The sequence below is a fragment of the Leucoraja erinacea genome, unplaced genomic scaffold, assembly GCF_028641065.1.
Source record: "Leucoraja erinacea ecotype New England unplaced genomic scaffold, Leri_hhj_1 Leri_1670S, whole genome shotgun sequence".
Classification (NCBI taxonomy): Eukaryota; Metazoa; Chordata; class Chondrichthyes; order Rajiformes; family Rajidae; genus Leucoraja; species Leucoraja erinaceus.
This window is the reverse complement of record NW_026575969.1, coordinates 6,325-21,849: the sequence shown is the minus strand read 5'-3', so window position 1 is coordinate 21,849 and position 15,525 is coordinate 6,325. Positions and strand designations below refer to the sequence as shown.

The window sequence follows — 15,525 nt, the reverse complement described above, 5'->3', positions numbered from 1 at the left end:
GGGGACGAGGGGGGGAGAGAGGGGAGGGGAGAGTGGGAGGGGGAGAGGAGAGGGAGAGAGGAGAGAGAGGGAGAGGGGGGAGAGGGAGAGAGAGAGAGAGAGAGAGAGAGGGAGAGGGGGAGAGAGAGGGAGAGGGAGAGAGAGAGGGGGAGAATAAAGTGAGAGGGGGAGAGAGGGGGGAGGGGAGAGGGAGGGGGGAGGGGAGAGGGGAGAAAGGGGAGAGGGAGAGGGAGAGAAGGGGAGGAGAGAGAAGGGGGAGAGGGGGGGGAGAGACGGGGGCGAGGCGAGGAGGGAGAGGGAGAGGAGAGGAGAGAGGAGAGAGAGGGAGAGAGGGAGAGGGGTCTGGAGAGGAGAGGGATAGGGGTTGAGAGAGAGAGAGGAGTCTGAAGTCTAACTGGGGTGCAACAGTGCACCGATTAGGAAGACACCTTGACCAGGATAAGTCTTGATTCTGTCTGAGATCACCATGCCCGCCCCCTGGTGTGTGATTGGCTGGGCCAGATCACCATGCCCGCCCCCTGGTGTGTGATTGGCCGGGCCAGACCACGATGTCCCGCCCCCATTGGTCGGGCCAGACCACGATGTCCCGCCCCCTGGTGTGTGATTGGTCGGGCCAGACCACGATGCCCGCCCCCTGGTGTGTGATTGGCCGGGCCAGACCACGATGTCCCGCCCCCTGGTGTGTGATTGGCCGGGCCAGACCACGATGTCCCGCCCCCTGGTGTGTGATTGGTCGGGCCAGACCACGATGCCCGCCCCCTGGTGTGTGATTGGTCGGGCCAGACCACGATGTCCCGCCCCCTGGTGTGTGATTGGTCGGGCCAGACCACGATGTCCCGCCCCCTGGTGTGTGATTGGTCGGGCCAGACCACGATGTCCCGCCCCCTGGTGTGTGATTGGTCGGGCCAGACCACGATGTCCCGCCCCCTGGTGTGTGATTGGCCGGGCCAGACCACGATGTCCCGCCCCCTGGTGTGTGATTGGCCGGGCCACGGCCGGGCCAGACCACGATGTCCCGCCCCCTGGTGTGTGATTGGTCGGGCCAGACCACGATGTCCCGCCCCCTGGTGTGTGATTGGTCGGGCCAGACCACGATGTCCCGCCCCCTGGTGTGTGATTGGCCGGGCCAGACCACGATGTCCCGCCCCCTGGTGTGTGATTGGTCGGGCCAGACCACGATGTCCCGCCCCCTGGTGTGTGATTGGCCGGGCCAGACCACGATGTCCCGCCCCCTGGTGTGTGATTGGTCGGGCCAGACCACGATGTCCCGCCCCCTGGTGTGTGATTGGCCGGGCCAGACCACGATGTCCCGCCCCCTGGTGTGTGATTGGCCGGGCCAGACCACGATGTCCCGCCCCCTGGTGTGTGATTGGTCGGGCCAGACCACGATGTCCCGCCCCCTGGTGTGTGATTGGTCGGTGGTGTGATTGGTCGGGCCAGACCACGATGTCCCGCCCCCTGGTGTGTGATTGGTCGGGCCAGACCACGATGTCCCGCCCCCTGGTGTGTGATTGGTCGGGCCAGACCACGATGTCCCGCCCCCTGGTGTGTGATTGGTCGGGCCATCCCTTCTCTCCAGGGATGCTGCCTGTCCCGCTGAGTAATAGGGAGGTTTCACGGCAGTGGGGTCACGACCCATGACCCATGACCCATACTGTTGCTACGCTACTCCAAGTGGAGTACAGGCGATGAACTGCAGGTTGGCACTGATCATTGTTTCCAGTGTAGCGGGCCCGTTAAAACCCACCGCTGAAATTGTCAATGTTTGCCTGTAAATAATTATGTGAATGGGGATAAGCGTGAGGGACATTTAACCAACTTCACAATCCCAAATGTGAGGAGAAATGACGGTAGATAGAAGCGGGAGCTGAAGGGACAACAACAGCCAGGGTTCTTGGTGAACATTGGCCGTTTGCTCACTGCATTTCATCAACTAAGGCATTATTTGTGTTTTTTCTTGATTCCTTTGGCATCTAAAAAGTTTCAGAAGTGATAAATCTGGCTGTAATTTTTGTTTAATCGTCCATGGTTCTCGTGGGTTTTACATACAAAATGAAAACGCATCTGAAGAAAAATTTACAGCCGGATTTATCACTTCTGAGAATTTTTAGATACCAAAGGAATCAAGAAAAAACACGAATAATGCCTTACTGTTGATGAAATGCAGTGAGCAAACACGATAATTCCCAATATTCTCCATGTTTACCATGTTCCACACTTACCTCGACTCCCACAATTTTTTTCAGCGCAAAAATTCAACATTTTGGCGGTTTTTAACAGGTAGGAAAGTAGCGTTTCTAGCATTAATAACATATACCGGAAGTGACGGATGTCTTCCAGTTGGATTTAGCGGCTCCGTGCGTCGAGCCCTATGACCCAGTGACCTTTCGTGCAACCTCCCTATAGAGCCAGAGACAGACAAAACAAACAAACAACCGTGCAAGCTATTCACACATGGTCAGTATCTGTACATATAATAGTGTTATTTATTCATGCGGCGACTTAGATTTCTGTACATTCATCACCTATCGTTCCAGAGAGTACTCGTGGAAAAACGTTAAAAACGCGCGCAAACGTTGTAATTTGTCTGTACACAAAAATGCTGGAGAAACTTAGCGGATGCAGCAGCATCTCTAATGAGCGAAGGAAATAGGCAACGTTTCGGGCCGAAACCCTTCTTTACACTGATGGGGGGTGGGGTGCGGCGATAAGAAAGGAAAAAGGAGGAGGAGTAGCCCGAGGGCTAAGGGAGAGATAGGATGGGGAGGAGACAGCAAGGGCTAACAGAATTGTGAGAATTCAATGTTCATGCCCCCAGGATGCAGACTCCCCAAGCGGAATATGAGGCGCTGCTCCTCCAATTTCGGCTGGTGCTCGCTCTGGCCATGGAGGAGACCCAGGACAGAGAGGTCGGATACGGAATGGGAGGTGGAGTTGAAGTGCTGAGCCACCGGGAGGTCAGGTTGGTTAATGCGGACCGAGCGGAGGTGGTCGGCGAAACGATCGCCAAGCCTACGCTTGGTCTCAGACTCTGCACAATAACATCACTTCAATACCAGACACTGCAATGAAGAAGGGGCCTCGTCCCGAAACGTCACCCATTCCATCTCTCCAGAGATGATGCTTGTCCCGCTGAGTTACTCCAGCTTTTTGTGTCTATCTGCAGTTCCTTCTTATACACTCGATGTTTATTTAATAATCTCATGTGTAAACTTGAATTCAATGATTCAATTATACTCTATTGTCACGTGTACCTCGTGACTGTGGGATTATTTGCTTTTGCATGCAATCCGGTAAAATACAGACCTCGCCTCCTCCATGGCCAGAGTGAGTCCCACCGCAAATTGGAGGAGCAATACCTCATATTTCACTTGCGTAGTTTGCACCCCAGCGGTATGAACATTGACTTCTCCAATTTCAGGTAGTCCTTGCTGTCTCCCAGCTCCCCCACATCCCACTGTCTCCGCCTCCTCCTTTCTTCTTCCCGCCCCTCCCCCACCCCCATACCAGTCTGAAGAAGGGTGATAACGTCACTTCAATACCATATAACAATTACAGCACGGAAACAGGCCATCTCGACCCTTCTAGTCCGTGCCGAACACATAATCTCCCCTAGTCCCATATACCTGCACTCAGACCATAACCATCCATTCCCTTCCCATCCATATAACTATCCAATTTATTTTTAAATGATAAAAACGAACCTGACTCAACCACCTTCACTGTAAGATCATTCCACACAGCCACCACTCTCTGAGTAAAGAAGTTCCCCCTCATGTTACCCCTAAACTTCTGTCCCTTAATTCTCAAGTCATGTCCCCTTGTTTGCATCTTCCCTACTCTCAGAGTTGAAAAGCTTTCCCCCGTCAACTCCTCTTGTCTCTCTCCATCTCATTTTCTTAAACCTCTCCAAGTTGATTCTTAATCTTTGCGCTTCGTGGAAAATTCAATGAAAGCCCTAACTTAACAACCTTTCTCTGTGTACTTGTTGCTGAAACCCATTTTATTCTAGTAAATCTCCTCTGCATGCTCTCTCTTTTGTGAGACAGACCCTGCTATAATTATGGACCAAATTGTACACCATACTCCAGAATTGGCCTCAACCAATACCCAATTACAACTTTTTAACATTACATCCCAACTTCTATGAACAATGCTCTGATTTGTAAAGGCCAGCACACCAAAAGCTTTCTTTACCACCCTATCTACATGAGATTCCACCTTCAGGGAACTGTGCACAGTTATTCCCAGATCCCTCTGTTCACCTACATTCTTCAATTCCCTACCATTTACCATGTAATACCAGACACAATATCATCACTTCAATACCAGGCACTGTAATGAAGAAGGGTCTCGACCCTAAACGTCACCCATTCCTTCTCTCCAGAGATGCTGCCTCACCCGCTGAGTTTCTCCAGCATTTTTGTCTACCTTCGATTTTTCCAGCATTTGCAGTTCTTTCTCAAACAATCATACTGTATTGTTGAATGTACCTCGGATCAGTGAAATGCCTTGTTTTTGCCAGTAACCCGGTAAAATACAGACCTGACCTGGGCGGTACAGTGGGCGCCGACTAGGTTGCGAGAAGTTCATGGAACAGTCTATATTTCCCCGCAGCGGTGAACCAGGCCCCGCCGCACCAGGCAGCAGGCGCCCCCGCGTCGGGTCCCCCTTCGTTCTCGGCTGCCCCCCGCCGGGTTGCTCTCGGCTTGGAATGATTCAGGGCTATTTTCCCAGCGTGGAAAAGTCAATGACGGGACGCCATAGATTTTAACACAGTAGGGGGTCTTTCAAGGAGATGTGCGGGGCATGTTTTATCACACAGGGGTGGTGGGTGCCTGGAACGCGCTGCTGGAGTGGTGGTCGAGGCACATACGGTGGAGGCATTACAGTCTGATGTGGGCTGAAGGAACTGTTCTTGTGCTATGTGGCCGTCAACAAAACCGACAGGTTCATTAGAGCTTTCAAGAAGGAACTGCAGATGGTGGAATATCGAAGGTACACAAAAATGCTGGAGAAAGTCAGCGGGTGCAGCAGCATCTATGGAGCGAAGGAAATAGGCGACGTTTCGGGCCGAAACCCTTCTTCAGACTGATTATTAGAGCTCCCATTCTCAGCTCCTTACCCACAACCATTAGATTCTTGAACCGACCTGCACTGCCTGCGTTTGGCCCCCATACCTCTAACCTGTCCTATCCAAGTACCTGTCTAAATGCTTCTGAAACGTTACGATAGTGCCCGCCTCATCTACCTCCTCCAGCAGCTCATTCCATACATCCATCACCCATTGTGTGAATTAAGTTACCCATCAGGTTCCTATTAGACCTTTCCACCCTCAACTTAAACCGATGTCCTCTGGTACTTGATTCCCCTCCTCTGGGCAAGGGGCTCTGTGCGTCTACCCGATCTGTTTACAAGATCATCCCTCATCATGGAACAGCAGCCAACACAATCAAATACTTGTTCTACCCCGGTCATTCCTTCTTCTCACTGTTCTTGTCCGGCACAAGGTACAGAATGTTGAAAGCGCCTACTACCAGTCTCAGGAACAGCCTCCTCCCCTCTGTTATCAGGCTTCTGAATGGTCCTTCCATCAGCTATACATTGTGTGTTGAAGGGCCTGTTCCTGTGCTGTATTGATGACGACTTGTTTTCTCTGTTGAGCGGCAGTGCAAGGTTGATTTTCTGACCAGAGTGAAGCTTACTTTACTTTAGAGATACAGCATGGAAGTAGGCCCTTGGGCCCACCGAGTCCACATCGACCATCGATCACTTGGTCTCTGTTATCCCACCTTCCCGTTCACTCCCAACATATTGGGGCAATTTACAGAGGGCCAATTACCCTACAAACCCGCATGTCTATTGGATGTGGGAGAAAACCGGAGCACCCGGAGGAAACCCACGCGGTCACAGGGAGAATGTGCACGTTCCGAACAGTGAACATGGTCAGGATCGAACCCGGGTCTCAGGCCCCGGGGACCCAATGGATGGAGCAGCAACAGAAACAGAAGATTTCTGGAGTTCTGGTGAGGCTTTTAAGTTTCGATTTCCTGATCTTGTGTAGATTTGATCCCTGTGATGCGTGTAATAATAGGGCAGTGCAGTGACACAAGTAGTGCTGCTGTCTCCTAGTTGTGGTGAGCGGGTTCGATCCTGACCTCGGGTGCTGCCCGTGTGGTTCATGCCTTCTCCCTGTGACCGCGTCAGATTCCTTCCACGTCCCCAATACACGCTGGTTCAATGGTCAATCGGTGACTGTTATAATCCCTGGGAAAGTGGGTGGTGGATGGATAAATGGGAATGAATGGGAACGTGAAAAGGAACAGGCAGCAGGGAATTGTATTGGGGGTAGAGGATTGATGGGTTATAACATTACCCTCACCACATTTCGTCAAGTCTGAAGAAGGGTCTCAAGCATCACCCGCTGAGTGAGTTCCTCCAGCATTTTTGTCTACATTAGACAAACTATTCAATTGCCAAAGTAAATAAAACATGCACAGGCCAAATGTCACCTTGCACGTCTCACCACAAACCTGTGACCTTATATATTGATCTTCACCTTATTTCCGGGTAACAGGAACAGTCACATTCACCTTCAGTCCAAGATCACATCTTGTATCCCTGAACTGCACCAGATTCTCACTGCTCCAATTAAGCACTGCGCACACTGGCAGATATCAGGGAGGGGAGATGAAGATTCTAAAACAATGGAAGTGGATCTTAAAAACATTCGAAAGAGAGAGGTCGAGAATCCATTCAGAGAGGAACTCAGGAAAGTTGTTGCAGCACAACTGATGGATCAAAATAACAGTGTGGTGTTTCTGAAGGTGTGGGGTTACACTACAGTTTGGTGAAGTGATCACACACAGTTGGGACAGGGGGGGTGAGAAACTCCTTTCAGGAAATAAATGCTGCATTTACCAGTACCGCACCCTCAGGGTAAATGTTCCCTCTATTCCCAGCTGTTTGTTCAGAAAACTAATTGGAGAATCTAATCTATGGGATCTCGTCTGACCGGAATAGAGACTGAGCCTTTGGAATCGGACAGAGAAGGAAAGGACCAAACTTCAGTGCGAGTAAACATCTGGAAGAACTGACCAAGCTGTTTTGTGGAAACGGACTTAAAGCTGATCTGTGTGATTTGTGCAGCTGGGCGGGACCACATGTCTCACAACTTCATGCCGGTTAAAGAAGCTGTTGAAACCTACAAGGTAAAAGCAAACCGATTTTGATCGCATCATTGTTTAATTCCATCTTTATAATATAACACTTTTATTCTCTGATTTTCAATCATCACAATCCCAGGATCAGGTGAAATCTTCCATCCAGAAATCTTCCATCCAGTCTCTTACACAAAAGCAATCAGGGATCCAGCGAATGGAGCAGCAACAGAAACAGTAGATTTCTGGAGTTCTGGTGAGCTTTTAAGTTTCGATTTCCTGATCTTGTGTAGATTTGATCCCTGTGATGCGTGTAATAATAGGGCAGTGCAGTGACACAAGTAGTGCTGCTGTCTCCTAGTTGTGGTGAGCGGGTTCGATCCTGACCTCGGGTGCTGCCCGTGTGGTTCATGCCTTCTCCCTGTGACCGCGTCGGATTCCTTCCACGTCCCCAATACACGCTGGTTCAATGGTCAATCGGTGACTGTTATAATCCCTGGGAAAGTGGGTGGTGGATGGATAAATGGGAATGAATGGGAACGTGAAAAGGAACAGGCAGCAGGGAATTGTATTGGGGGTAGAGGATTGATGGGTTATAACATTACCCTCACCACATTTCGTCAGGTCTGAAGAAGGGTCTCAAGCATCACCCGCTGAGTGAGTTCCTCCAGCATTTTTGTCTACATTAGACAAACTATTCAATTGCCAAAGTAAATAAAACATGCACAGGCCAAATGTCACCGTTAAAGTCGTGAGGAAACACAAGCAGTGACATTATATATTGATCTTCACCTTATATTTCACAGGAACAGTCACACAACCTTCAGTCCAAGATCACATCCCAGTATGCTGAACTGCACCAGATTCTCACTGAGAAAGAGCAGCGCACACTGGCAGATATCCGGGAGGAAGAGAGGAAGATTCTAAATACAATGGAGACAAATCTTGGAAACATTCAAGAGAATTTAGAATCCATTCAGGAGGAACTCTTAAAGTTGCAGCAACAGATGGATCAAAATAACAGTGTGGTGTTTCTGAAGGTGAGGGGTTACACTACAGTTTGGTGAAGTGAAACTGTACAGTCACAAAATGGTGGGTGACATTTCAGAAATAAATGCTGCATTTACCAGTAATTGAGAACTGGGTAAATGTTCCCTCTATTCCAGCTGTTGTTGTTCCAAACTAATTGGCCTCCCGTAATAATCTATGGGATCTCAGGACTGTCTGACCGGAATGTAGAGAGGTGTTTGTATTCTGTAGCGTTTGGAACAACGACAGGTGATCCTATATCTGATCCCAAGGACCACAATGGACAGAGGGCAGTAAATCTCTGGGATTCTCCAACCAAGAGACTCTGAGAGGGGTCACAGCTTAAGGATAAGGGGGAAATCCTTTAAATATCTCCGAGATGAGAAAAACTTTTTCTGTGGAACTCTCTGCCACAGAGGATAGTTGAGGCCACAGTTCATTGGCTATATTTAAGAGAGAGTTAGATGTGGCCCTTGTGGCTAAAGGGATCAGAGGGTATGGAGAGAAGGCAGGTACGGGATACTGAGTTGGATGATCAGCCATGATCATATTGAATGGCGAATGGTGCAGGCTCGAAGGGCCGAATGGGCCTACTCCTGCACCTATTTTCTATGTTTCTATGTAAGATGTATTTAAACCAGAGGCAGATACATTTTTGAAAATTCGGGCGATTGTAATTGAAGGGAATGGGGCAAAGAGGAGGAGTTCAGTCCTGGGCTAGATCACCCATGACCACATTGTGGGGATTAACATTGAAATGTAAAATGTGGCTGGCGCTCACACACATCATCTGTATCCGGTTCCCATCAGCAGTGGGTGGTCACCTTGTGGGAATTTGCTCTGTTTGTTTTGTCCACCTTGTTTCACCATAGAATGACATCCCATTCTACATCATAGACAGGCCATTTGGCCCATCCTATCCAGTCAAGATTTCTGCTCCACTCATCATCCCTCCTATCTATTCTCCACACCCTGTAACTATATCCCAAATTCCATGAGCCCTAATGTGTTTACCCCACTGTTAATCCTGGCTAAATTGGACCAGCCAGGACTTCAAAATGGGGTTTAGTTTCAGGGTTTGCTGGGAGATTTGGTCAAATTGGAATTGCTCTCTGGGACAGGCTGCGAGAGATGCCAGGAAGTCTGGAACTTAGATACAATTTGCAAGCAAAGAATGGGAAGCCTTGCAAATCCTGTCAATCTGGTACAAAATGCATAGAATGGATTGGATGGCTGCAAACCAGACATATACCTTGTAAATAGCTTGTAAATAATGTTGCAGAGTCTGACTCTGCTAAGTGTTGATTGGATGGGGTGTTGAGCCTTGTCTGAGAGTTCTGTTCATCAGGGTAAATGTTTCCAAGTTGATTCATCTTGAAGTCGGTTGTGAATACAATGTATTGAATTGTTGTATCATTGGGTTAGGGAAATGCCTGTTATGTATGGGGTTAATCGATATTTGTAATAGGGGGGTTGCACGAAAGGTCACTGGGTCAGAGGGCTCGTCACACGGAGCTGCTAAATCCATCTGGAGGACATCCGTCACTTACGGTATATGTTATTAATGCTCAAAACCCGTGTACTTTCCCACCTGTTAAAAACCGCCAATATGTTGAATGTTTGCGCTGAAAACAATTGTGGGAGTTGGGGTAAGTGTGAGAGACATGTACACAACTTTAGAATTCCAAATGTGAAGCGAAATGAAGGTAAAGAGAAGCGAGAACTGAAGGGACAACAGCAGCTAAAGTGCTTGATAAACATTGGCCGTGCAGATATCGGAATTGAAAATATTGGGAATTATCGCGTTTCCTCACTGCATTTCATCAAGTCAGGCATTATTGTGTTTTTTCTTGATTCCTTTGGTATCTAAAAAGTCTCAGAAGTGATAAATCTGGCTGTACATTTTCCTTCAGATGCGTTTTCATTTTGTATGTAAAACCCACGGGAACTATGGGCGATTAAAAAAATTACAGCCAGATTTATCACTTCTGAAACTTTTTAGATGCCAAAGGAATCAAGAAAAAACACCTTAGTTGGTGAAATGCAGTGAGCAAACGGCCAATGTTCGCCAAGCACTCTGTCTGTTGTTGTCCCTTCAGCTCTCGCTCCTATCTACCGTCATTTCTCCTCACTTTTGGAATTGTGAAGTTGGCTAAATGTCCCTCACGCTTATCCCCATTTCCATAATTATTTACAGGCAAACATTGACAATTTCAGCGGTGGGGTTTTAACGGGCCCGCTACGCTGGAAACAACAGTAAGTGCCAACCTGCAGTTCATCGCGTGTAGTGTAGCAACAGTACGGGTCATGGGTCGTGACCCAACTGCTGTGAAACCTCCCTATTGGGTGATTAAGAGACAAACCCCGTGTGGTTCGGCCCCTCGAGTTTGCGGGGCAGATAAAAGTCCCTGGTCACGAGGCTCAGGGCCCATCTTCTGGAAGAGCGCTCAGGACCATGTACCCTTGTGGAGTGCCTCTGTCTGTGCGAGGCCTAGAGGGCTTGAACAGATAGACGCAGGGATCAAACCCACGGTGGGATAGGTACAGTCTGTGATCTGTGACGTGCTTTTTTTGCTACAATACAATTCATTGATTCAAGTGCTAGATTCAGTGTTTTTACTGAAACTAGACTGGGCGGAAGCTTAGAACCGAGCAATTATCACCCCTTGCATTTAAATTTATCTCTGCTGTTGGCTTCAGTCTATCCAATGCAAGTGAGGTCCATGTTCTCATGACTGCATTCCTTTAGGTATTTATTGAAGACCACGTTACATTTCAACTTTGATTATTAGTCTCCCCTTCAATATGAGATATTATTTCATCCCCACACATTTAAATCCACCGATAATATTATATTCCCTCTCATCATTCCTGAAAACTTCTACAGATGAAATCCCACGACCTGCCCAGTCTTTTCATTAAGTTCCATCCTCTCAGTTATGACATAGAAACATAGAAAATAGGTGCAGGAGTAGGCCATTCGGCCCTTCGAGCCTGCACCGCCATTCGATTTGATCATGGCTGATCATCCAACTCAGTATCCCGTACCTGCCTTCTCTCCATACCCCCTGATCCCTTTAGCCACAAGGGCCACATCTAACTCCCTCTTAAATATAGCCAATGAACTGGCATCAAATACCTTCTGTGGCAGAGAGTTCCACAGATTCACCACCCTCTGTGTCAAAAATGATTTTCTCATCTTGGTCCTAAAAGACTTCCCCCTTATCCTTAAACTGAGCCCCCTTGTTCTGGACTTCCCCAACATCGGGAACAATCTTCCTGCATCTAGCCTGTCCAACCCCTTAAGAATTTTGTAAATTTCTTTAAGATCCCCCATCAATCTTCTAAATTCTAGCGTGTACAAGCCGAGTCTATCCAGTCTTTCTTCATATGAAAGTCCTGCCATCCCAGGAATCAGTCTGGTGAACCTTCTCTGTACTCCCTCTATGGCAAGAATGTCTTTCCTCAGATTAGGAGACGTCATTCTCATGAACATTCCTTGTGCTTTCCCCCATCGTTCTACATCTCTGCGACAATATCCGCTTTCTCTCTGCATGACGGTGGCGATAAGAGTTGGGAAATGGGAATTATCAGAGGGTTGTAGAAATTTGGTGAAATTCCCGCTGTCGGGATGAGGACGGTCCATCTCAGTCAATTGAGATTTGTGTTTTATTTCTTTCAGGAGGAAGCTGGTCGCAAGCGAAGGTAGGACATTGTCTTGACGGAAACAGTGTAAGTGTTTTGTGGAACACCTTAAAACATTTCTAATGCTTAGTTTATAAACAGCTGTTCAATATTTGCAGGGTTAGTGATGAAGCCAAACCACTGTCGGTGGTAGATGAAGCCTTGCCGATTGAAAAGTTCCATTGCCCTGTTTTGTTCAACACGGCATTCAAAGAAACATCTGATGACTTCAAGCGAGGTAAAGCTTGTACCTTCACCATTATTCTTGTTTCTGATATTTTTAAGCAATTCCTAGATGAAAACATTAATGGTCTTTTGGACTGAAGGGAAATTGGATCCACCTCTAAACCCATCAGCTGGGAAGCATCATAGAGTCAGATGTTCATACTCGCCTGCGTTGGGTGAAATACTGTGGCTATTCACCCTATCTGTGGACCTTATATAGATCTTATACACATCTATAAAGACACCCGGACGGGCTCCAAAGACAAATGGCCCTGCCTGTCCAACATCTCCTTATAACCCAGCCCTTCAGACCTGATGAGATTATCGTAAATACTTTTACACCCTCTCTAATTTACTAACAACCATATTGTGTCAAATTTAATATCCTGACCTATGAAAGCATGAGTGACAAACACAATCTTCACCACACCTGCCTGTCACTGTTGCATCTTCCATGGCACTGTGTACCTGCAGCCCGCGATCTCTCAGTTCTATAAAGTTCCCCGTTTACTGTGTATGTCCTGCCCTGGTTTGTCTCAGCAAAGTGCATCACCTCACCTTCACATGAATAAATCCCACCTGCCGTTCCTGAGCCCATTGGCCCAGTTCACAGGGATCCCATTTACTCTCAGATAACCTTCTTCACTCTCCACAATGTCACCAATTTTAGTTCCATCTGCAAACTGACTAACCGTGCAACCTACATACACATCCAATTGTGTATATAAATAAGGAACAACAGAGGACTCTGTGAAAAACAACCCTCTACCAACATCCTCTGTCTGTGACCTTCAGGTAAATGTTGTATTCCATCGGCTAGTTCACCCCGGATTCCATGAGATCCAACCTTCCAGAGCGGCCTCTCATGCGGTGTGTAGAAGTTGCATCTCCCAGAGGGCAGTGAATATCTGGGATGTTGTGCCCAAGGTGGTGGTGAAACGCTGAGTTATTGGATATCTGCAACTTGGCCACAAATAAATATTTGATAGATTGAATATTGAAGATTATGGGGAACTCACACAGAAGAGGAATTGGTGCCAGTTTAGATCCGCCATGATCACGTTGAATGGAGGGGCAAGCCTGAGGAGCGGATTCTAATCCTGCTCCTGTTTTCTTGTGTTCCTATGCTCCTGTGTACCGATAAATAGACAGACTTGACACAGAGGAATGCAGCAATGATTAACAATACTTGTGTTTAAGAGGGAACTAATTCCCTCTCTCTCTCTCTCTCTCTCTCTCCCTCTCTCTCTCTCTCTCTCTCTCTCTCTCTCTCTCTCTCTCTCTCTCTCTCTCTCTCTCTCTCTCTCTCTCTCTCTCTCTCTCTCTCTCTCTCTCTCTCTCTCTCTCTCTCTCTCTCTCTCTCTCTCTCTCTCTCTCTCTCTCTCTCTCTCTCTCTCTCTCTCTCTCTCTCTCTCTCTCTCTCTCTCTCTCTCTCTCTCTCTCTCTCTCTCTCTCTCTCTCTCTCTCTCTCTCTCTCTCTCTCTCTCTCTCTCTCTCTCTCTCTCTCTCTCTCTCTCTCTCTCTCTCTCTCTCTCTCTCTCTCTCTCTCTCTCTCTCTCTCTCTCTCTCTCTCTCTCTCTCTCTCTCTCTCTCTCTCTCTCTCTCTCTCTCTCTCTCTCTCTCTCTCTCTCTCTCTCTCTCTCTCTCTCTCTCTCTCTCTCTCTCTCTCTCTCTCTCTCTCTCTCTCTCTCTCTCTCTCTCTCTCTTCTCTCTCTCTCTCTCTCTCTCTCTCTCTCTCTCTCTCTCTCTCTCTCTCTCTCTCTCTCTCTCTCTCTCTCTCTCTCTCTCTCTCTCTCTCTCTCTCTCTCTCTCTCTCTCTCTCTCTCTCTCTCTCTCTCTCTCTCTCTCTCTCTCTCTCTCTCTCTCTCTCTCTCTCTCTCTCTCTCTCTCTCTCCTCTCTCTCTCTCTCTCTCTCGCTCTCTCTATCTCCCCCCTCTCTCTCTCTCTCTCTCTCTCTCTCTCTCTCTCTCTCTCTCTCATCTCCCTCTCTCATCTCTCTCTCTCTCTCTCCTCCTCCCTCTCTCTCCTCTGGTCTCCATCCTCTCTCTCGGGCCGGGGGGGGGGGCGGTTCTCTCCTTCCCATCCTCTGGCCGGAGGCTTCCAGCCTGCGGGTCAACGGGGGGGGGGCGGTGACGTAATTTCCGGGCTGTGTGAGGCCGCCCCGCAGCCTGCGGGTCAACAGGGGAGGGCGGTGACGTAATTTCCGGGCTGTGTGAGGCTGAGATTCTAGAGGGAGGGACAGAGAGGGGCATCGGCCCGGAAATGACGTCGTCGCGGACAGACCCCGCCCCCGCCCGTTGACCCGCAGGCTGCGGGGCGGCCTCACTCAGCCCGGATATGACGGCATCTCCCCCCCCCCCCCCCCGGCCCCGAGATGGAGGCGACCCGCACTGGACGGTGAGAGAGAGGGAGAGAGGAGTAGAGGCCGTTCGGCCCTTCGAGCCGGCACCGTTCACCATTCAATATGATCAGTATCCTGCTGATCATCCAACTCAGTATCCTGTAGCCTGCAGTCGCATGCAGGTGGGACAGGGTCATGAGTGTGCGCGCTCCAGTTAAAGCCAAAGGTCCTATAGCAGAGTGGAGTCAGTCGCATGCAGGTGGGACAGGGTCATGAGCGCGCGCGCTCCAGTTAAAGCCAAAGGTCCTATAGCAGAGTGGAGTCAGTCGCATGCAGGTGGGACAGGGTCATGAGCACGCGCGCTCCAGTTAAAGCCAAAGGTCCTATAGCAGAGTGGAGTCAGTCGCATGCAGGTGGGACAGGGTCATGAGCGTGTGCGCTCCAGTTAAAGCCAAAGGTCCTATAGCAGAGTGGAGTCAGTCGCATGCAGGTGGGACAGGGTCATGAGTGCGCGCTCCAGTTAAAGCCAAAGGTCCTATAGCAGAGTGGAGTCAGTCGCATGCTGGTGGGACAGGGTCATGAGCGCGCGCTCCAGTTAAAGCCAAAGGTCCTATAGCAGAGTGGAGTCAGTCGCATGCAGGTGGGACAGGGTCATGAGTGCGCGCGCTCCAGTTAAAGCCAAAGGTCCTATAGCAGAGTGGAGTCAGTCGCATGCAGGTGGGACAGGGTCATGAGCGCGCGCTCCAGTTAAAGCCAAAGGTCCTATAGCAGAGTGGAGTCAGTCGCATGCAGGTGGGACAGGGTCATGAGCGCGCGCGCTCCAGTTAAAGCCAAAGGTCCTATAGCAGAGTGGAGTCAGTCGCATGCAGGTGGGACAGGGTCATGAGCGTGCGCGCTCCAGTTAAAGCCAAAGGTCCTATAGCAGAGTGGAGTCAGTCGCATGCAGGTGGGACAGGGTCATGAGCGTGCGCGCTCCAGTTAAAGCCAAAGGTCCTATAGCAGAGTGGAGTCAGTCGCATGCAGGTGGGACAGGGTCATGAGCGTGCGCTCCAGTTAAAGCCAAAGGTCCTATAGCAGAGTGGAGTC

The 15,525-nt window shown here is 49.2% G+C and overlaps 1 protein-coding gene across 1 annotated transcript; it reads left to right on the top strand.

Moving 5' to 3' along the window:
- The first annotated feature begins 4,286 nt into the window (after nt 1-4,286).
- On the top strand, nt 4,287-13,322 carry LOC129716098 (uncharacterized). Its single transcript, XM_055665986.1, has 4 exons — nt 4,287-6,026; nt 7,967-8,200; nt 11,872-11,894; nt 11,993-13,322. Exons 1-4 carry the CDS (start codon nt 5,856-5,858, stop codon nt 12,195-12,197), a joined length of 633 nt encoding a protein of 210 aa, XP_055521961.1. The 5' UTR covers nt 4,287-5,855; the 3' UTR covers nt 12,198-13,322.
- The last annotated feature ends 2,203 nt before the right edge of the window (nt 13,323-15,525 follow it).

Coding starts and splice junctions, on each gene's coding strand:
- LOC129716098 (XM_055665986.1), top strand. CDS start 5,856: ATGTCTATTGGATGTGGGAGAAAACCGGAGCACCCGGAGGAAACCCAC. Junction 6,027..7,966: donor AGAAGATTTCTGGAGTTCTG/GTGAGGCTTTTA, acceptor TATATTTCACAG/GAACAGTCACACAACCTTCA. Junction 8,201..11,871: donor ACAGTGTGGTGTTTCTGAAG/GTGAGGGGTTAC, acceptor TATTTCTTTCAG/GAGGAAGCTGGTCGCAAGCG.